The sequence below is a fragment of the Solea solea genome, chromosome 1 (genome assembly GCF_958295425.1).
Source record: "Solea solea chromosome 1, fSolSol10.1, whole genome shotgun sequence".
NCBI lineage: Eukaryota > Metazoa > Chordata > Actinopteri > Pleuronectiformes > Soleidae > Solea > Solea solea.
In genome coordinates, this window is record NC_081134.1 from 13,795,575 (window position 1) to 13,817,895 (window position 22,321).

General features: G+C 42.6%; 1 protein-coding gene across 1 annotated transcript in view; it reads right to left on the minus strand.

The window, feature by feature from the left end:
* LOC131462944 (solute carrier family 22 member 23-like) overlaps nt 1–21,636 on the minus strand; it is a 39,305-nt gene extending 17,669 nt beyond the window's left edge. The window contains exons 1-3 of the mRNA XM_058634530.1: nt 20,383–21,636; nt 12,407–12,510; nt 12,140–12,294 (exon numbers count right to left, since the gene is read on the minus strand). Of these exons, the coding sequence (XP_058490513.1) occupies nt 12,140–12,294; nt 12,407–12,510; nt 20,383–20,859 (736 nt within the window). The 5' untranslated portion in view covers nt 20,860–21,636. The remainder of the gene's footprint in view (nt 1–12,139; nt 12,295–12,406; nt 12,511–20,382) is intronic.
* Between the last annotated feature and the right edge of the window lie 685 nt (nt 21,637–22,321).

Below are 22,321 nucleotides of genomic sequence, written 5' to 3' on the forward strand. Positions count from 1 at the left end.
AAAGACCGGAATTTAAATTAGGACTTGCCCCCTTCTGAGGACATGAATAATGCCCTCTGTTCACGGACACTATCGCAGCGGGAATGACAGAGCCAATGAGCGGAGTGGAGGGCGATGGGTGCAAGACCTGCTGAGTTTGAACCAACTAACCTCGGGACTTAGTCTCTGTGTGATTCTGGGAGAAAAGTGGCGGTTCACTGGTTATGGACGACATGAGATGTGACTACTTCAGTTATGTAAAAGGCGTCATGTGCTTGGACCAGACCACTGAATCGTACCATTACCATATATAGAAACATATTTTTACAAAGTGAGACGGGTATAGGCGTATAGTTGTACAAACTGATGCCCATAAATGTCAATGAGGATACAATTCTAAACTCAACTTCAGCATGGGAACAAGAGGGAATGAAATAAAGGGAAGCCTGAGCTCCTTAGTCCTAGTGACCCTAATCCTCCACAACCCACTAGATCAGCATTCCCACAATGCCCTGCTGCAGCCTGTGTCCTAGAGACAAATCTACCGATACCTAATCTGATGTCACATATAAACACTTTCCACAGAAGCTGACTAAGGGTCTCTGGGATGAAAACATAAAATGGGACCTTTGAACTATTAAAACACACATTTAAATGCATTTACTGCACAGGACGTGGACATGACATCATCAACAATCAAGCCAAGAGCCAATTAACGGCAATGATAATCCTCAAATAGGCTTAGGCTTGTTTGCTGACTTTGGCAAAATAGGAAAATGAAGAGCACTCGACGGCACGCTGCTCACTGCCGAGTACAGAGAGTGCTATTGCTTTAAGACCTCATTCAGACCTGGTATCAACATCCAGACTATGTCCCAAGTACAGGCCTGAACACTCCCAATCCCAAACTGAACAGAACACAACATTCCGGTGATGCGAGTTCTCGTGGGGCCACATTCCTGAGCTACATGAACCCAATCCTTCATCAGGGCAGATTAGAGACCGATCACATCCGACACAGTCAGAGTCGATAAAACATCATTTTAATCTCACAGACCAGTGTATGCGTCTATAGGGTCACAGCAGACACATCCAGGATGCAAACTTAAGGCTCCGAGATCAGATTTGTAAAGAAGGATGTTGATACCAACTCTGAATGGGGACTAAAAGTGGCCCTGGATGGCACCTGTGTATATATTCAAACAGCATGAATGTTAACAACACTAATAAACCATAAATGGTGAAGGGTTTTAAGGAGGTTTTGTTTTATTTTAACCGACCCGGTTTATCACATTGTGCATCTTCGCTTTGACTGCCACATCTTAGGACTGTACATTATGGGATGGAGTATTTAATGGTTGGAGGAGGTCTGTGGGCCACATGCGGGCCCACCGCGTAATATCAAGTCATATTGGCGTTCTGGATGTTTCTTTTTTTTTTTAGTTAAGATTAATTTTGCAGCATGACATTTTTAGTGTAAACTATATATACACACACCACTCCATATCAACACAAATGCTTTTATTTTGAAATCTGTGACATTCATATGATCCCTTGCCTTACAGGTTTGGCTCATCTTCATGTGGGTGGACAGTATGAAGCTCATCCAAACCCGACTTGGTAGATGCACCATCGCTGCTGCTGCTCTTTTATCGATACACTGTTAAACCTCTCCGCCCTTAAAGCTGTAGTCACAGATGGATAACGATGGATCAATTCAGGGATGTGCTGAACTGCTAATTAGTTTTTGTGGTACCACTTCTGATTGACGGGCCAGTGCAGCACTGTCAGCGAGTAGCATTTCCCTGATTAGGACCAAACGAACCTCGGTCGTCGACTGGATCGAAATGTGAATTGAATCCTCGGGAGCAAACGGCAATCCCATAAAGTAAGTCAAACAGTGCGGGCGTAAGCGTAGCCTTGTTTATCCCACGTTAATTAAAGTGGTTGTGAGATGAGGACACTTTTCGCTTGAGGTCCAGAATCAACCAAGAATCTGTCCCGACGAAGCATGAAGAGACTTACTCCAGCGGACAAGAAACAAAGGCTTTTGTCAGGTTAACGACAGGAAATGAAAGGCTCTTCTCTAGCATTGATTTCCAAGTTTGTGTTCTGATGATTCTACAGTGTACTAATCCAGATCCTTCTGGGTACAAATGAGCAAAAGAAGCTGTGCTTTGTTGACAGTGAATTTTAGGGTTGTTTACAGTGAGTTTTAGGGCAGTGTGACAGGACAATAAAGTATAATGACAGACAAAAAAACATCCTCTGTTAAGCTTTCATATTATTCTTCATCACATTTTGTGCCTCTTTAAGATTTGCATTATTCCACACTAGAGCTAGATTAGATTATTAATCGACAACTATTTTGATAATCGATAATCGGTTTTAAGCTTTTTTCATAATTAAAACACGATTTCCAATCTTCTTAAATGTGAATATTTTCTACATTTCTTTGCTCTGGATAACACAGAAATCATTAAAAGTTAATCATTTTGGTTTGTGGACAAAACAAGACATTTGAGAACATCATCATTTCATGGACCAAACGATGAATCGATTAATCGAGAAAATAATTGTTAGTTGCAGCTCTATTCCACACCACAAAAAAATTAACCCGAGAAAGACCTTGACCAGACTCTAAACCTGTTTTTACCACATTTTGACAAAACGGTCAACAAATGAGTGCAATATGAGCAAAGTGGATTAATAAAGCAGTCTCAGACCACATCAACTGACTGGTCACTTTATTAGGTACACCTGCAAAATAACAAATCAGCAAATCACATGGCCGCAACTCAACGCACCGAGGTATGTGGACAATGGAGGTCGATATGACCTGCTGACGTTCAAACTGAGCATCAGTATTTTAGATTTACACACACACACGCACTGGGGGTTTTAAAATATCCAGTAAACAGTGTTCTCTGGGCTAAAGATGCCTTGTTGATGCCAGAGGTCAGAGAAGAATTGACTGGTTTGAAAAACAAGTCGAAAAAGGCAACATTCACTTCCAGCAGGAACTCAAATAACCCCTCGTTACAACCAAAAAAGTTTGCAGATGTGCTTCAGCAGTAGAAGTTTATTGTATTGGGTGTCCTATGTATTTAGTAATTCTGAGGTATTTCCACATCTACCGAGCAATAAAAGAGGCCAATTCATGAGGAATAAGGTCATTGATTAGTCTCTTATCAGGCGCTGGAAAGAATGTCAACAAGCCCCAACGAGCCACACTTTCCTTTGACCTTTGTGAGCAAAACTTCCATCAATCATCAATCAAGTGAACCACAGCCAGGAGAGGTCTTTCTTCTTCTTCTTCTTCTTTTTTGATAGCGTTTCTACCACTTCACCCTGCTTCCTCCCACATAGACAAAGAGCAGCACAAAAACCAAGCTATTCCTTCTATGGGAACTATGGGAAGTCTTTTTTTTGTTTCCCTAACACACTGGAACCATCTGTGTCACATAAGACACAGCATTCATTTCTTTCATCAAAAGAAAGTGCAAAGGTCGAGTGTCCTGATTTGGCCGGTAACTGGACTTCACTCTGGTATTTGCAGCGTGAGATAGCTGCAGGTTATGTCATGCAGTCTTTTACACTCGTCAAAAACATGGAGAAAAAAAATCAATTAGATCATGAAATAAGGAAAGAGAAAAGGGAAAAAAACACACGTAGGAAGTCAAGTACTGTAAGTCTAATGTGTGTCACGGGAGGAAGTCTGTCAGGCAACCAAACATGCAAACGCTGCACAAAAAAGGGAACTTTAACCCTGCTTAGAGGGACAAAAAAAAACAACTCAGTCTGCACCTTAACCTATTAATCAGCAGACAGCCAGAAGGGGAAGGATGAGAACAGTTCAATGCGTGGATCGTGGAAAACGCCACTCTTCAGCTGAAAAGCATTCGCACCGTGTAGACAGTAGAGTCTAAGTCGAACCCTCCCTCCCTTTCAGAGCCATCCTTGACATTCAGAATGCATAAAGCGTTGCCATAGTCGGGTCAGTGCGATTGCAGCACAACATCTCTGCAGTGGCGAGAGTGTGAGTGAGGCAGGCCTGGTTGCTGTAACCGGGAGGCATAGCCACATGGAAGGAAATGAAAAGCTTTCTCTCTTCAGAGTCCAGATCTGGCACGTTACTCAGCTGAGGACAGACTGAATGATATCCATCAGTGGCAAACACGAGAGGAGATCGGCAAACTAATTCTGCCGTCAGCTCCAGATTGTACCGACAAACGGGAACCCGACGGCGACACAAAGGAATCAATGTACACATAAAATCCCACAGAGCTGTCGTGAGCAGGAGTAGCAAAAGTACACAGAAGTGCAGAAGTCAGAAGTCCAAATATTGATTCAGTATTTAACACCGAGCGTATCACAGACGACACGTTTGCCCAAGCGCACTCTGCGTTACTGTAATCACGCGACGGTTTGTGCTATCGGCAAAATTCCAACAGTTTCTGAAAGCTGAGAAGTTGCACGACGAAAACAACGTGGGGTTAGTACGGTAATTTCACTCGCGCTGTTGCAGCAAGCCGGCGAATTGGCCTCTGTGTCACCAGAGGAGAGAGTTGGGAAAACACTGTTTTTGCACATTGAGACAATAAAATATGCTTTATAATGTTCACATTTCAAATTTAACACACAAAACCTGGTGTTTGTGAACAACTACAGTATTTTTTCTCAATACAACTTTTAGTTTTTCTTCATTTTAAATTGTTAATACACTATTTTAACATGCAGTAAAGTGTAAATAACTGCCAGATATTGGCAAAAGCACTTGCTCACAGGACATTTTCTGACCCGTTTATGGTTAAAATAAGCAAAAAAAGGGGTTAGCTTTAACCTTCAACAAAACTTCAATCCTATATCTATTGACAACTGGGTTGCGACTACAATTCCTACAGAGCCTGTTTTTAGAAATGTAAGGAGTGTACAGAGGGTATAGGCAGAGTATTTGTGTTCAAATGTCAGGAGTGAAAGTACAGAGTCAGCAAAACAAGTCATATTCATAAGTGAAGCACAGATACCTAGAATATTTACTTTGGTTCAGTAACCGTAGTATTTTGGTACTCCCCACGTTACAGTCAAACAATGATCAAGGATCATCCTGTACATACAGAAACAAACCCATATACATAACATGTCAGATGAGAGGTGATGTGTCGTCACATGGCCACATGTGATTCCTCTGCTTTGTCGTTACTTAACTTACACACTGATACACAATTGAACACTGGTACTGAGATATACGGCAAATCCAATCATTTATGACCAGTCAACAGTGTTGCATTATTTTATCAGTGCACATTTGTCTCATCTCCTATATGAAATGAGTGTTTATTTTTAAGTGTAGATGTAAAAAAAAAAAAAAAAAACGTTGTGTATCTCATGCTGTGCCAGAGGGCCTGTGCACTCAGAAACAGTCTGTGCTTTGCTTGATTGGATTTGTTCCAAAAGCGTCACATGATCAGAGCAAATACTGTTGCAATAGACTTTTGCAATAGACTTTATTTAATAGAATTTATTAATGTTGCCACAATACCACATTCCTTCCCCCGTGTTCCTGATAAACAGTCCAGTGTTTGCAGTCAGGTCCTTGAGTAAATTTACAATCATACACAACAACAAAAAGTCCCCTCTCACCCCCTTTAACATTCACCATCTTTTAAATAATAAATAAAAACAATTAAAACAGAAGAGAATACATACTAGGTATATAAAAATGAATTCATTTCATTGAAGTACATTTAAATGAAGCTATTCATGAAAAACGAAATAACACTAATAATAATTTAAAAAAACTCTTAACAGTCCTTGTATAAATAATGCATGTTGTGTATATTTGTGTAACTCCGAACCACAGAATTACCTCAGCTTGGAAAACGAGGTCATTCTAGTGCAGGATGTGGTCTCATTATCGGCATTTTGTGGCGCTTATTAACAGACGAGTGTTGCCAAACGAACGATAACAAGACAAATTCACACTCTCGGACAATAGTTTTGAACAATTCAATTAATTGGATGAGCATTTAACGCAGCTCACCATCTGAAGGCATTGCGGGGATTGCCCTGATCTCTGGCTAGTTCATTATTAAATAATGAAATAACGTGCACGAAACAAAGCCGTGACTAATTCAGCAAACACAGGGCAGCCCGGCGGCCAAGTAGGGCTTTCCAAGTGGAAAGGGAACTTGGACGGTTGTCGGTTCAAGTCCCGACAAGGTACCCAACCCCCATTGCTCCCTGGGTGCTGCTCTGTGGCTGCCTGCTGCTCCTAATTCTAGGAAGGTTTCTAGTAGAGGAGGAAATTCCCCCTCCGAGACTGATAGAGGACGAATTTATTTACCTCTCTTGGCAATGTCTGGTTTACTTATTCAAAATGATACTAGAAGTGACAGCTGAATAGTCTGGTAAAATATAGAGCTAATATAGAAACGATTAATCGATTACTAAATTAAATCGACAACTACAACTACTACAATTGATTAAACGGTTTGAAGCTTTTTTTCATGATTAAAACAAGATTTCCGATTGTTTAAGCTTCTTCAATGTGAGTATTTTCTTCATTTCTTTGCTCTGGATAACAAATAAATCTTCAAAGTTAATTATTTTGGTTTCTGGACAAAACAAGACATTTGAGAACTTCATCATTTCCAGGTTTGACGAACACCGATCAACATTTTAAGGTATTTTATGGGGTTTTTTTAACGATTAATCGAGAAAATAATCGACAGATTAATCGATTATGAAAACAATCGTGAGTTGCAGCTCTAGTAAAATACATAATAGCACAAATTTGCTCTCGTCAACAATGTCATTTATCTTTAAAAATGTCGGTAACATTGCTCTAGATCATCACACACACACACACACAGAGCAATCATGAGCATGTGTGTCAAAGGTCACCCACAGAAAAGTCATGACGCTCTTTATGATGCGTGACTCAACAGAATCATGTGCTCTGCCTGTTGTCTTTCCCTTTCTCTCTCTGGCTTCATCCCACCCACCCACCCACACACACACACACACACCCCTGTCATGTAAAGACATGCCACCTCCTCGTCAGACATGGAAATTGAGGAAGCACTTTAAGAGTTGAACGTCACGTGTAATTTTCCTGCTTTTTTTAAAGACTATTTAGCGGCTGCTTTCACTAAATTAGAAGGCACAAGATGGAGGACATGCACACACACCGACAGTATGCTCACTGGCAAGAAGCCGCACTTTAACCTTCAATTTCAGCGTGTTATGCAATGCGTGCTTTTGTCAGCCTAATAACCTTGTGTCACACTGATATTCGGTGTAGAAATGGATCCGTCCTGGGGTAAAAAAAAAAACAACAACAGATGCGAGGGCATGATACGGCCTGTGTATAAACAGAGAGCAAGCTCTGGCCCACTGCCCCGCTACACAATCACCTCGCCTCAAGCTGATCACTAAAATTCTCACACAAACACTCGGTGCAGCCAACGAGCATGACTCAGCGAGTTGCAGCGAGGGCTTGTGTATGGGGGCAGTAGCACAGACACCGTGAGGTGGGCTTTTTGCTGGCTTGCTCGACGCCGTGATGCTAAAAGCGCTAGATGGACGCTCACCGACGGAACCCCCACAATATAAATGGCAGCGTTGAGTCACATGACTTGCTATAGCTATGGGCTTTGCTGTTCCGCCAGTTTACTTCTCTGGATCCAACAAACCGTGGAGATGCATTAGCCTTCGAGGCGGTGTCTCACTGCCGCAGAGACTGGCCACAAACTGAGAGATCGTCAGATAACGGACTTCAAAAACAAAGGAAACATGAGATTGCACTCAATAGACCAGTCATTACAAGAGAACTGGTTGAAACAATTACTTGATTAATCAATTATTAATGGACTACTAAATTAATCAACTATTTTGGAGAATTTAAACAGTTTTTCTGGTTTTTCGGTGTCTTTGCTCCGTGTTTTTGTTTTGAGGACAAAACAAGACATTGAACAGATGAACCAGTTATGAAAATAGTCATTAGTTGCAGCCCTAACATCAGAGAAGGTTTTTATAGGATTGCCATTTATTAAAAAACATGCCTACAACGCAGTTGTTCTATTGGAATTGCCTGGTTAATCTATTCAAAATAAAAAGGTGTTACAGCTAAACGGCAGCGAAACAGTCAGGCATGTTATGTTGAACCCAAATTATCACAATAGTTTGCAATCTTCAAAAAGTGGTCCTAGCAGTGATTACATGGACCTTGGATCTAACAGATAAATAAATACGCGATATAACTTCACTTTCATGATAAAACAAAACTTCCTTATCAGCACACCCTCATTTCGCACATTCCCTATCACATGACCCAAGTCTCAATGATGAACATCAGACATGTTTGTTATTTATTACTCATAACCAGTGTGACTTGGATCGTGTCGATGACATCTCGTCAGCAAAAAAAAAACATTACAACCACACCAACCTGCGAGCAAATCAGTCATCATGCAAAAGACGATCCACTAGTCTGACACTCTTCAAAAAAGTCTCACTTTCTATATTCCCCCCTTTTTGCAGTTTCCATGTTCCTCTGCAGCTGTACGGGCTATTGTTTTCCTCCTCGCTGAACTCGCTGGTCCCATTTCCCTCCCACCGTCTAAAACAAACCCGCCAGCAATTCTCTGCTCTGTCTCAGTGTGTTGGCAGTTAACGTCAGGAGCTGAGTAAGTGTCATATCATATCAGCCATGTCACACCACTGCACTGGGCGCCGGTCCAAAAAGCCCTTTCCTGGTGGAACGAAAACGCTTCACACTCCTACAAAGAGGCTCATCTATATCCTCACAGCTCCCTCTGATTGATGCCTACATGGATCAATGTGGGTGGGGGGGGGGGGGGTACTGGGTGCTAATTACAAAATTTACAATATATAATAAAGCTGTCAGCCACTCCAAACAGAACGTCTGAATGCTCATATTGCTATTTTCAAAACAAAATGATGACACACACACCGGCCCTGGGCTTGAAGGGGCATGAATCGCTCGCAAACCGATGAGAAAGGAGGATTAGTGCAACGTCTCTAGAGCAAGCATAGCCAAAGCTGGGATTTGGCTTCAACTTCCCTTTGTAAGCAGAGTCAAACAAAGCGAGCCACAAAAGAGGATCATGTGTTTTATTACGTTACATGTACGTGGACGTCACATGACCGACGCACAGTGTCGAGCCCTCGGTAGTACACTGAAACGTTTGCTGAACTCCCATCATCTGCTTAAATGGCATTAAATAACCGCACCAGAAATACAATTTCACATTGATTCTCTGCCTGCGCTCCTCCTCCTCCTCCTCCACCTTCTCCTCTTGGACCTACTCCTTTGGAGTTTTGTCAATACAGAATAGCTACAGGGTAAATATCATGTGACCGGGGCACAAATATGCAAAGCTAAAGGAAACGTCACTCCGGCTGAGCCCTGCTGCAAGCCGAGTTTCCTTCACGGTGCTAAAACAGGCGCTGAACGATCAATTGCAAACAGCCATGAGGACACAAAGCAGCGTAATGAGTGAATACGTTTCATTATTTCATGAGCAACTGAATACAAAAAAAAACTAGTCCTTATCCTATCGATTGGATAACGTGTCAAGGTCCAACTTGAAAAGTCCAAACTAAAGCCGCAAGCTGCGAGGATCCTGTGTTTGCTGTTCGATACAAGTTATTTACCCAAACTCCACACTATCATGGTACCGCGGGGGCTGCAAGACAAGCTTGGCGACCGCTATTTTTGACTGCAGAAACTCTAAGCGTGTCGTGTGGAGTTCTACAGTGTGACATTAACACCGCACATACATACAGGAGGTGATCTCACGTTAGAATAAAAGCAAGAGAGCAATAACGCTGTCCGTTGTGCGCGATCACGCGGCTCACTCTGCGGTTTAATTTCACATGAAAGGCAAAAGGCAGAGGATTCAAATGAGGAAGTGGGTAGAGAACGGCGGAGCAGGGCAGAGGACGTGTTAGTTGAAAGTAAGGAGGAGGAGGAGGAGGAGGAGGATATATGAGCGATAATTAAAACCCTTTACTCTCGCTGAAGATATTCAGTCATTTACTCGGAATGCAGCCCTGCTACATTGTAGCTCTGCTCTCACATGAATATAAATATATGCATTTGCATTATTAAGGATAGTCAAACAGCTCAGCTGTTACATTTAAATATTGCTATACCATTTAATTTAATTTAATTCTACCATCATCGTGTAGTAACCGTTGACAGTTCTTCTTGTGCAGTGCTTAGTAAATGTATTAGACCACCGCCCGGAGCCACCGCTGCCCTATAAATTAGCAGCAGTAGTAATGATCAAAATCATTAATGTAATGGTTAACGCACCAGTATGTAGAAGCTCTTTAACCAAACTGATATTTTCCATGAACTAGCAAATTTACTGTTTTATACACAAAAAAAACAGAAGAAATAGTAAAGCACAGTATTATTTCTTGATTCAGGTTTCAAATTATAGTTAATAACTTGAATCCCGAACAGAAAAATGAGTTGTTGTGTTTGATTCGTTCAAACCCAGCGAACCGGCCCAAATCTGTGCATAAAAAGGGTGAATTCAGTTTGTCTTTTGCCAAATAAATAACAATGACACTTTTAGTTTGAAACAAGTTTTTGAAAGATTTCTAATATATGTACGTTTTCTCGTTTTCATGACGGGTACGGCTAATGAATATTTGTTAAGCGCGGCATATATTTAAAATAAATAAATAGCTGTGACAGTATGGAAGTCATACAGGGTAATGTTGTAAAAAATCACTTCACCTCCCATTGGATTCCAACCACAAGGGTTGATTTATTGAACACTAAACTGTAAGCTATTGTGAAAGCAATGGACGCTCCTGCCAATTTCATTTAAATATGATAAAAGAGGCATACTGCCCGGTCCAACTGCAGGCTTTTTCCCCTCCATCTGCCCCACCCTTCTCCTTTTATCCCGCTAATAAAACAGCCTAATATAGACCGGGATGCTGAAGACTCCTTCCTTCATCACCTTACACCCTCCTTGTTTCCTCCTTCCCCTCTTCCCTTCCATTCACTCCAGCAACCTCCCTCTAAACTGGTCAATTAATGTTGGACGAAGAGGCTTTTAAAAAAAAATGCATTGCCAAGACCATAATGTGCATCGGCTGCAGCACCAATTATCAGGAGGCTATCAAAGCATCTGCTTGCGCAAGAGAAGGTCACATCAAGAGTGAGGATTCATCTCCGCGTGGTGAGTGAAGTTAGTGAGACCATCATTCATTATCTAAATAAAAGACGTGCTGCTGCACCTCAATGAACAGTAAATAGTGAAGAAGATTGCCACTTTCTCTGATATTATTATTTATCCCAACAATCGGTCATCAAGACTGGAAAAGCGCTATATAAAGTTTTAATTTAAAAGTATGAAATGTGTAGTAATTTCCAATGTCATTTTTGGTCACAATACAAATCAGTGATACTGACATATTAAAACAATAACAACAACAACAACGCCTCTTACAGCTTTGAACTCCCAGTGAAATGAGAGCGGCTCCATTTCCTCGACGCAGCCTCTCAAACAAACCTGTTTGACCTACAGCCTACTTTAGTGCAAACACTGAATCCAGGAAACACTTACACAAGTGAGTCAAAGCAACAAGTAGCTTTCAAACGGCTCAAATGAGGCCAACAATCGACACAGGTATAGTGAATGGACAGATGCCAGATTTCATGAAGGGGGGGAAAAGACACAAATTCATGTACAAAGATTACTTATTTGAATGTATTAAAAGGTGTAGCGCATATTCCCACAACTCTGTGTACTTCTCAGTAGAGTATAGTGTTTAATTCTCATGTTGCCCGGCAACATTCCCACACAGCACACAGGAAGTGACTCCTTTTATGTCAAGAGAGCCAAAGGCAACGGTAAAATTGTGCCAGTAATGTGAAAGAGCTGTAAACAGGTTAGATACAACACTTCTTTTTCCCCACTTGCCCCTGCGTTGCTACTGTATACCCACAGAAGCTCCCTCAGTACGGCTGCAGTAGTGCCGTTATGTCATTTCTGTTCATGGAGACCAAGTGACAACAAAAATCGCTAGAAGTGACACACTGCAGCTTTGAAATCATGATTTATCAATGTACCACAGGGGGCGGGAGTCGGGTTGGGAGCTACAGACTTACTGAGGACGTAGAGCGAGAGCGTGATCCCCGCGAGGCAGAAGCCCTCAAAGAAACGCAGAGTGCTGAACATGGGGAGGTTGACAGAGAAGGCCACAGTCAGACCAAACACCAGCATGAACAGCACTGATATGATCAGCACTGGGTGGCGGCCAAACCTAAGAAAAATGGTAGAAAAAGGATTACGGGCACTTCAATATATCATTTTTATTGTACATACTGTATGTGACATTCAGTATGAGTGTGACTGCATTTTGTTGAATATTTTACCAGTCTGCGAGGATTCCGAACACCAGGTACCCAAATATTGATCCAACCAACAGAGAGAACTTTGCGATGTGGACTTTCCACGCTGAGTCGCACACCAGACTCCACTGTCGAGGCACATGAAGAAAACGCAGACATTAGTGACAAGCAAGTTTGACATTCATTATACTATAATGTTTTTTGATTGAATCATTTTTGTCCCTTTCAATCATTGTTTGATCGATCATGGTCTTCCGCAACAAAGAGCCCCTTATCCATGCAAATATCAAGCAACATCAACAATAGTTGGTGACTTCCTCGTAAATGTATGCACTTGTTAATGTCCTCAGGTTTAAAGATAACTTCTAACTTGTGACGCCACATACAAAATGATCTGCAAAACCACAGCAAGAATCAAGTCATCTCCATTAATCGCACTCGTTTCTTGAAATCAGGTCTGAAAGGGGACCTATTTTATTATTGAGTCTCTCACTCTCTACAGTCCACAAAGATGCTAAGCTACAGGCCAAGTTTACTCGCCGACTGAAACTCTAAGGGCTCGCCGAGTGTAAACAATGCAGTGAGTAATTCCTTCTGCATGAACTGAGAACGCCGAGACAAGTTGTGACAAACAGACCTTGTAAAACTCGCACTTGCACAGAGGAGCAGCGGCAAACGTAAAGACCGGTGGGGGTATGTGCACTTGCTGCGGGACCGAGAAACAACTTTGACAAACAATCGGACATGATTACGGACATGATCCAAGCAGGTGCTGTTGATGTTGCGAGGTGGGGACGGAGCCTGTGCTTGCGGGTTTCAGCTCAATATTGACTGTGTGATCATTGTGACAATCAAAACGTGTCATTTGACACCATCAAAACAGAATGGCTCGATTTCGAATGAACGTCTAATTGCCGTTTATTTTGACTATTGCGACATCGGAGGGATGGCGATTGTAGGACAATATTTAATCTGAAATGGTCATCTTCACACAGCACTCATGACCCGGGGTCTCTCTGCATGGTTTGCATGTTCTCCCCCGTGTGTGCGTGGGTTTTCCTCCCACAGTCCAAAAACATGCAATTAGGTAAACTGGACACACTAAAATGACCATGGGTGTGATTGTGAGCATGGATGGTTGTTTGTCTATGTCAGCTGAAATTGGCGCAGCACACCCCATAAAGTGGTAGAAGATGACTGGAAGGATGGTCATTTTACACATGTTGGCTTTAGGAAATATTGCACCTCCTGTGATTTGAAAATTACAGGAGGCTTTATTGCGATTTTGATAAAAATGTTGATTTATTGTCTCAATATTCTAATGCAAGAATGATCATTTAGATACAAAATTGCTTCCAACAAGCAATATTCAACTCGTGCCTCCCAACAGGACAGAGCAAGTATTGGTTTGGTGGTCATAGCAGGTGCATTAGGGAGGCGGCCTCACCACATCTTTTCACTATGCCAAGTAAACTCATATATATTTAATACAGCGTCAGTCTAGTTTGTTCCTCCATTTCTCTAACCTGCTGTAACCTCCACTTTAGTGACTCGTCCAAAATGGAACGCTCCAGGATTACCCAGGGCCACCGGGACAATCACATGATCCCAGCATGCCACTCATTCATGGTTTCAGTATTGATGTCAGCAGAGGAAAAAGACAAAGGGAAGCAAACAAGTTCGCATTGCACAATCACAGCAAAACTAAATGTGCTAAAAAAAAAAAAAGTAGCTTCCCTCCTCGAGGGCCATGACAAATGGAAATTAAACTCTGAGTCTGCAGTTACACAGGTTCCAGTGCTACTCACATGGATAATATTTTGGTGACTATACAGAAAAAGGCAGCTGCAGTTCGAGCGCAGACAGCTGACCAATACCGTCGCACTGTATCAGCATTCTCAAGTCACACGGCACAGACCGAGCAGCGGCGTCTCACAGGGGCTGGGTGCCGCTGAAAATGTGTGACCGAGAGAGCAAGAGAATGAAAGGTCGTCAGTGCTACAGTATCATTAGCGTGCCTCATTTGCCCCCCAACTTGTATGCATTATTTACCGGGTCTCTCTCTCTCCAGGCTAATACTCTACTATTATCATGAGTGTTTAAAAAAAAAAGAAAATAGACAGATTCTCAGTTATAGCAGAACAAAAGAAACCTCAGAGTCAAATGCAGCTTGTAATTTCTGCCAGTTGCTCCCTTGCTATTGTCTTGCTAATTTGGGAGAAATGAATAGGAGCCAGTGTGAGATGGAGTTCAGTTAAACGCATATAAATCTATTAGGCAGAAAATACAGAACAATGAGGGGCCGTGAGGAAGTCACTTAAAGTCCCCAGGGTGTCTGTCCACCTCGCTCAAATGACCGGCCGCCAAATCGGACTACACGCGGGGCGAGTCTCATTAGCTCAGATGAAGACACTCTCAGCTGCAGCTGCACATTTCTGCACTCGATGAACTAGAGAGCGGTGGGGTGGTTCAAAGGGAGGGGGGAGGAAGGGGAGGGAGACAAAGGAAAGCCCAGGAGGAGGCAGGAATTGAGATTATACAATGTAGAAAGAGAACATACAGCCGAGCTAGGGAGTAATGCAAAGAGGAGAGGGAAACATGGCATGGCAGGAAGCCGCAGAGAGGGAAATGCTTAAAAGCAGTTGTGAGGAGAGGGTAGGGGGGAAAAAAAACACACACAAAAAAAAAAAAAACACGGAGACACTGCTGCATAGTTACTGCCTAGCAACAGACCATCACCGTGGTTATCTGACTCTTACTGCTTCCAAGTGCAAGTTTGAGCAACACTGCCTCACTAAAGGGATGCAATCCTGTAATGTGGTGGCTGAGACAAAAAAGGAATAGAAATCTATAGCGTACATATTCTATCTCAGCTTAAAAAGAAGTCAAGGAAATGAAGACGTAGCCTGAAGTGACATTTTCCCTGGAAGCATATTTTGTATTATGTTAATGTGACAAATTACTCATTACTGTGGCATTCAGGCACAACACAACACACCAGAGGAGCGACAATAGTGTGATTGTAAAGTTACATTTTCCAGGCAACCATCAGCGACAGTGAAACAACAATAAACCCCTTTCCTGTCAATCTATTATTCATCGCCTGCGTTTGTTGACAGTTGAGGAACACGGTGACACGTCGCGGTCGCCAAAGAGACGACCCCGCCGACAACAAATTCCATCGCACTATCCACAAAAACAAATTCAAAGCAGGGCCAAGGGTCAGGCGCCCCGTAACGCCCGTTCCTCCCCGTTACAAAACAGTACTTATCAGATGTGCCGCACACACTCTTGTCACACACACACACACACAAGGAGCCTCAACTCGGGTTTTATCTTTCAGTTGCACAAGCGTCTGTCTTCCCAGCTGACGCTGTGAGTGGCTGTCATTGTGTGCTGACTGGGTATCTGCAGTGGGGTCATCGCCTTTCAACAGCTGAGACTGTTTCAAAAGTGTCCCACACTGATCTGGAGTCTGTGGAAGGAGCCGGGCCAGCTGGGTAAACAGCGAAAAGGGGGACAGAGCAGAGATGAGGCCTGCGTGGCGGTCAACTACAGTATCATCTTTCATATCTATGGGCGTGTAACCACCAGATACTCATGCTGGGGTCTGGGTGTCCCTACTGATGTGCTTTTCAACATGCCGCGCATATCACATCCATACAGTGCTCCAACCCAGTTGCTACGATCGACGCGCAGTTCTGCAAAGCACAGATACGCGCGAGCTCGCGTTAAAACGTGACTCATTTACATTTCTACAGATGCATCAACGTGATGGTGTTTTATCCGCCTTTAAATGTGGTTGAAGAGAAGCGTCGCCATCATTTCACATGAAATACAAACTGTCGTGAGGTTAACACACCCTGGGATCATATCCTTATAGCACCATAAAACCAATAATAATAATAAAAAAAAAAAGACTGTGTCACTTAGCGCTATGTTTGGGGTCAACCTGGGCAAGAAATGATTCGTTTCATGCTATGACCAAGTATTTTGCTGCAGAACTACACATTATTTTGTAGAGAATAATGACACAATTGGCCAAAATGTAAGATTCAAACATAAGACAACAGGAAGAAATCTCTTCATCATTATGTAAAGAGTTGGCGGTTGTTCATCTTTGGACTGACTGTCGACTTTCAGCTCGACAACAAACAAAACGAAATGAATCAACAACGATGTATGCGATAAAACAATCATTTACACGCACAGTGTGTCATTTTGTGCCGCTAGGGTTCTCTTAGTCAAAACCAGAACAAAAGACCTAGTTAGGTAGCAGCATGGGATCATGGGAATTGTTTGATTCCCTGGTGTGTTTTTTTCACACCATGTGGGGAAAGCTTTAGCTTTTTAGCGGCAATGAGCAGTCGTGATCCATTAGAATTCTTTCTGACACATCGCGATTTAATCCGCGATACACCTTTTTAAGTCCAGCTTTAATTCCGTCTTTACCGTGTTATAGGTTTAAAACAAGATGTAATGTAAGGATGAGAATCAAAAGATGTTTTTAACATTCATGTATTGAATTGCAGTTTTTTTTAAATTGGCACAGAGGGAAGATCAACCAGAGAGCGAGTTTTGAATTGCGATTATGATTATAGTGACATCTACATACAATAAAAGGGAAAAAATTAAAAACGTTTCTTTGGATTTAATGTGCGTACGCATGTCGACAAAATATAGGCATGTCTCATCATTTCAATGCAGAAAACATAATAATAACGATAATAGACCTGGATTTGTAAGCGCCTTTCTAAACACTTTACTTTACATCTTATATAAGAAGATGAAACGGACAAATTCAACACAGTAGATGGAGTTTAAAAATGCAAAATAGAGAAAAACATGGATGAGGTGGTCGTGTGGGGTAGGCTAGTCTGAATAAGTGAGTTGAGATGTTAGAATGCTCCCTAGAATTTGAAAGACTTCATCCTTTTAAAGGGGAGTTACTGACTGAAAACTAAGCAGAAAGCATGTTACAGATTGACTGCATCTTAAATGCATGACGGTGTTGTCGTTTGGGCCGTGTCCAGCAGCGGAGTATTACTAAAAGTCCTAAATTCAGTTTCAGACACAAAAATCATTATCAGTCCCTGAATGCCACGTGCCGCTGATTAATACGCGAGAAGCCAACTTACAAAAAGGGGGATCAATAGAGAGGTTCATCTTCGCTGTGAAGACACTCTCAGTCCACTGTCTTAGAGAGCATGTACAGCTGCTCCACATCTGAATGGGAGCTCAGGGTTAAGTTGCAGAGAGACTATCCGTCTCGGAGTAATGATACATTCTCATTTCTCAGGCTCAGTCCAATTAAGATGGACCCTGAGGAGAGCTTTGACTCAATTAGGCTGAGTCTCCACATTCACCACTTTGGATCCTTCACCAGCACCTCAACCTCTGCCGCCTCCATCAAGGCCGTCGTCTCTGTGACTGCAGACAAATGACTGAGCACAGATGCATTCCTGCGCTACTGATTCGGTAAAAACCTAAAAAGTGGCCGACACCTACATTTATTTACATGTCAACCACATTTGATATCACGGGGCGGTTAACCGAGTAGTACTTGCTGGCACATTTCATCGGTGTCGAGCCTTTGCTCCGCTTTTCAGGGGTCGAGTGTCACAGATCGCTGAGCCCAGTCATGTGGAGTTATGCCTATGCAATTCAAACACAGGACGAAATGCCACGTCATCGCTTCCTGCTGCAAGTGTCATCCCGGTGTCTGTGCTGGAAAATAAGGACAGCGAGGTGACGGGTTGCCAGGAGGGACAATTGTGAGGTCAGGGTCAGTTCTGTTTCACTTTTGGCTCCATTTGGAGACTCGTCCGCGTGTCACCCGACTCAATCCCTCCCCGACGGTGACCTTGTCAGAATGTGGCCTGCAATGGTCAGGGGAAGACGAGCACTGCGACACACTTCTACCCCGTCACTGGTCTGCTATGGTGGTAGTGTCAACATGACATTCTCATTATGTGTGCAAAGGCAACAGAGAGGTTTGTATCTACAGGTCACAACAGTGTTTTAGAGCTGAAGTCGTTATAAAACAAGCCTCAATACATTTTTTTTGGTTCATTTGTGATAATAAACGCCCACTTGATTGATTTCCCCCAGAGTATGACTACATTTTCAGCTGCATGTTTTGAATATTTGGAATAAAATGTGCAACCCCACCTACCAAATCACCCAATGGACACAAAATGAAATCCAGACTAAAAAGAACTGTTCCCGAGCTCATACTTTTTGAAAAATTGAAAAGCAACAGCTGCATTTTAGTTGCTTCTTTCAAATTAGTCCATTAACAATGATTAAAAAAAAAAAAAGGACGAGGCTGTTGGCATCACAGTGGACGTAAAGCTTGGGGTCCGACGACCTCAGCCGTTGCACTGGGAAACTACAAAGCCCAACTTCACGTCGCACTCTTCCCAATAAGCCTTTTTAAAAATGGCTTGAAGTCTGTCAAGATTTTGACTCTTAATGATAAAAACTCAACAATGCTGCTCTCCCTGTTCCTCAAGCTCTGTGAAGATTTCGCTCACACATTGTTTATCACGCTTTTTCCAAACCAAAACCAAAACTAAACAACGATAAAATCTCCATCGCAGTGAGCCTTCTTCCTCCAGCAGGAACACCAACTATGGAGCTCTTGTGCTTCCGACTCTTCAGCTATTTTGGAACGCTGTGGCGTCGGAGGCAAAGGCAACTCCTGGGAGTGTCACGCTGCTGTTTGGTTGTGGCACTGATATGGCAGGTGATGTTTGTCCAGGGATGAGGTTGTGTGTTATTCTTAAGGGTGCACAAATGGCCTTTGCTCCAAATCAAAAAAAAAAGAAAAGGCACCGTGTCTGTTGTGTGCATTACAACACACAGGCCCCGTCAGCAGGTTTTGCCTTAAGTGCCAATGCGTGTTGCACTTCTCTCTGCCATAGGTCACACTTTGTGTCAGCCCTGGCGAGAGCTGGAATGGAAGAACCGGAATCTCCCATTTACATTGCTGATAGATTTATACAGGTCCGATGTTGAGCCAAGTCCTGGCTCAGTGATGAAATGACTCAGAGCTGGAAATACATGCAGCAGATGCAACAGTGGAGGCACAGCCATGGCTACTTTCAAGAAGCTGTCAAGGGAACGTGATTTAAGCACAGTTGGTATTCGGAGGAGCAACAGCTAATCAATTAATAGCAGACCGCTAAATCAATCGCCAGCAATTGGGATGAATGATTACTCCTTATGAGTGTTAATAATTGTCTTTTCAGCCTATTGAATGTGATTCTCTGACAGGAAAACTGAATATATTTAGTTTGTGGACAATGCAAGACATTTATGAATGTTTTTCTGCCATTTTATGAATCAATCGACAAATAATCAGCTGTTAAATTACTCGTCATCTGCTTTGATCATAGATGTGGGCGTTTCTTTTATAATTAAATTAAAACCATTTCTGTGATTCCTGCCTGTTAAATACTAATGGCCTCTGGTTTCTTTGCTCCTCTGACAGTTGACTCAATATATTTGCTTACTACTGAAATGACTTGCCAGCTACTTTGACGACAGATTCATCAGGGGGAGTGTTCGACGTGGTAACATTTTTGTCTGAAATATATGCTTGGCTTTCTTTGCTCCCCTGACAGTAAAATGAATATATTTCGTTTTTTTTAACCATCTTCTTGACATTTCATGACATAACATGGATGAATCCCTGTGTTCCTTCAAGTAAATAACAATAATTCTGCATATCTGTAGTCACTGATTGACGTTTGGCACTATTTGCTTACATGTATTGAACCCAATGATGAATTGATTGGATAAAACAATGGGAAGAGCAGTAACCCTGGCTTACACACTGACCCTGGAGTGTGTGATGCTGCCTGAAAGGTGTCCTTTTAAAAGAGTGTTGTTGATAAGGGCCACAATTGCACTGTTTCACTTGAGTGAATCAATCATGGAGGAATGGAGGAGATAGTGTGCCACAGAGAGACGAGATAAAGGATGCCCATCCTCACCTTGGTAACCACGTTCTGCACCAGTCCCGTGTGCAGCTCGAACGTCCACTCGCTGCAGTTACACTGCGTGCTGCTGGTGCTGCTGCTGCCACTGCTGCTGCCACTGCTGTCATTGTAGCCACCGTGACTCCCGTTGGCATAAACGTGAGCTGCCCGCGCGCTGCCGTTCCGTGAGCTGTCCGACAGCAGCGAGGAGAACCCCGCGGTCCGATTATTAGTCGCATTGTTGGCCAAAGGCTGGACGCATGTGCTGTTCGGCTGGGCGAGGAGGAAATTGTCAGAGAACTGGCTGAATCCGATGAATAACGCCGGGATCCATGTCAGCACGATCAGCTGTTTCTGGTACTTCCCAAAGCCCCCGAGAAACGGCAGCACGGCGCCGTCGATGCGTGTCAGCAGCCCCGGCGACGTGGTGTCGGGGGACACGAAGCCGTTCTCCGGTTGGTGGTCCTCCGTGTCGAGCTGCACCACGGCCATCGCGCTTCCGCCGAGAGATGCCTCCGTTGTGTTGCGAAGCCGGGCTTTGCAGTGCGACTCCCCCCTGTCGACTCCACAATGCGTCAGCGCCCCTCAGCCCCGGCGGCGGTGAACGCCGTGCGCAGTCAGTCCGCTGGAGTGGAAACAAGACGCACCTCTTTTATTGTCAGGGGGGCACTTCCGCGCGTCCGCCACCTGGAACAAAAGCGAGGGCAGCCCCGAAAGCTCGTCAACAAACAAACAAATAAACAAACAAACACAAATAGTGAGTCCGTGCGAGGCGGATAGGCTACTTCACGACCTGCTCCGTCGTGTGTTTCATCATTGTGCGCGTCGTTCAGCTGTAGCAGCAGCAGCAGGAGAGAGCTGCTTCCTTCCTGGAGGAGCCACAGGTAACACACCTGCCCACAAACGCTATAATGTCGACTCTGAACTCACAACATGGCCACCTGGTTATCATCCTCACAGGGGGAAAAACGCTCATTGCCTCATACTTCACAACAGTTTCAGGGCTTTTAAATAATTGAGCACAGTCATTCACAGGGACTAACCAAATTGTCTTGACTTGGTGATAAAAAAAAAAAAACAATCATAGAAATTAATCAGAAACATATTTTATTTACAATTTCCTTCGGGATAATAAACGGATTCTGATATTTGTGTGTATGCGTGCCTGGTGACACCACACTGCATATGAGGGGAATTTTATTTTGAATATAATAATAAGTAATAAACATTCACAATAACTATGCAAAATAAACTGTCACGGTGCCAGTCAAATCACACATCTCAAGGTTTCACAACTGGGAAATTAGTTTTGTAACTGGAACACTATGTTCATTATTATATTCACGAGTTTATGCCTATTACTTAATATTTATGTGATTTCAATAACACATGCGTAAAAATCTCTTGTCAATGTTTGCCATCTTTAATCAAAAATAAAGGTTTGTTTATTTATTTATTATTAGAATAGAATAGAATTTTATTTAAATAGGGACAATACAGTTAACATAGTTCCAATACAAATAATGCAACGGATGTGCTGTACATACACAGTACGTGTTAAATATGCAGTGTCAAAGGTCAATGACTCTTTAAGAGATATTGTAACAACAGATTGAGTAGAATACCCAAAAGAGTTAATTTTAACATCAATTCTGATAAGGACCAAGTACACTCGGACACAGTGTTAAATGAACTCTTTAACGCTGCAAAATTAGAGTTTATAGCTGTTTGCAACTCTTGTCCCTAGTTGGGCTTTTACATGAACGGTATAATAACATACACATGATCAAATGCGTTAAAACTACACTAAAACATAGAATTACATGCTAACATGACATAACACATTCAAATTAAAATGCATATATACATAACAACTACACGCTTAACTACATTACACACGATAACAGTTGTCAAATGATAAATATGATACATAATCAGTACAATAAAATAGGAT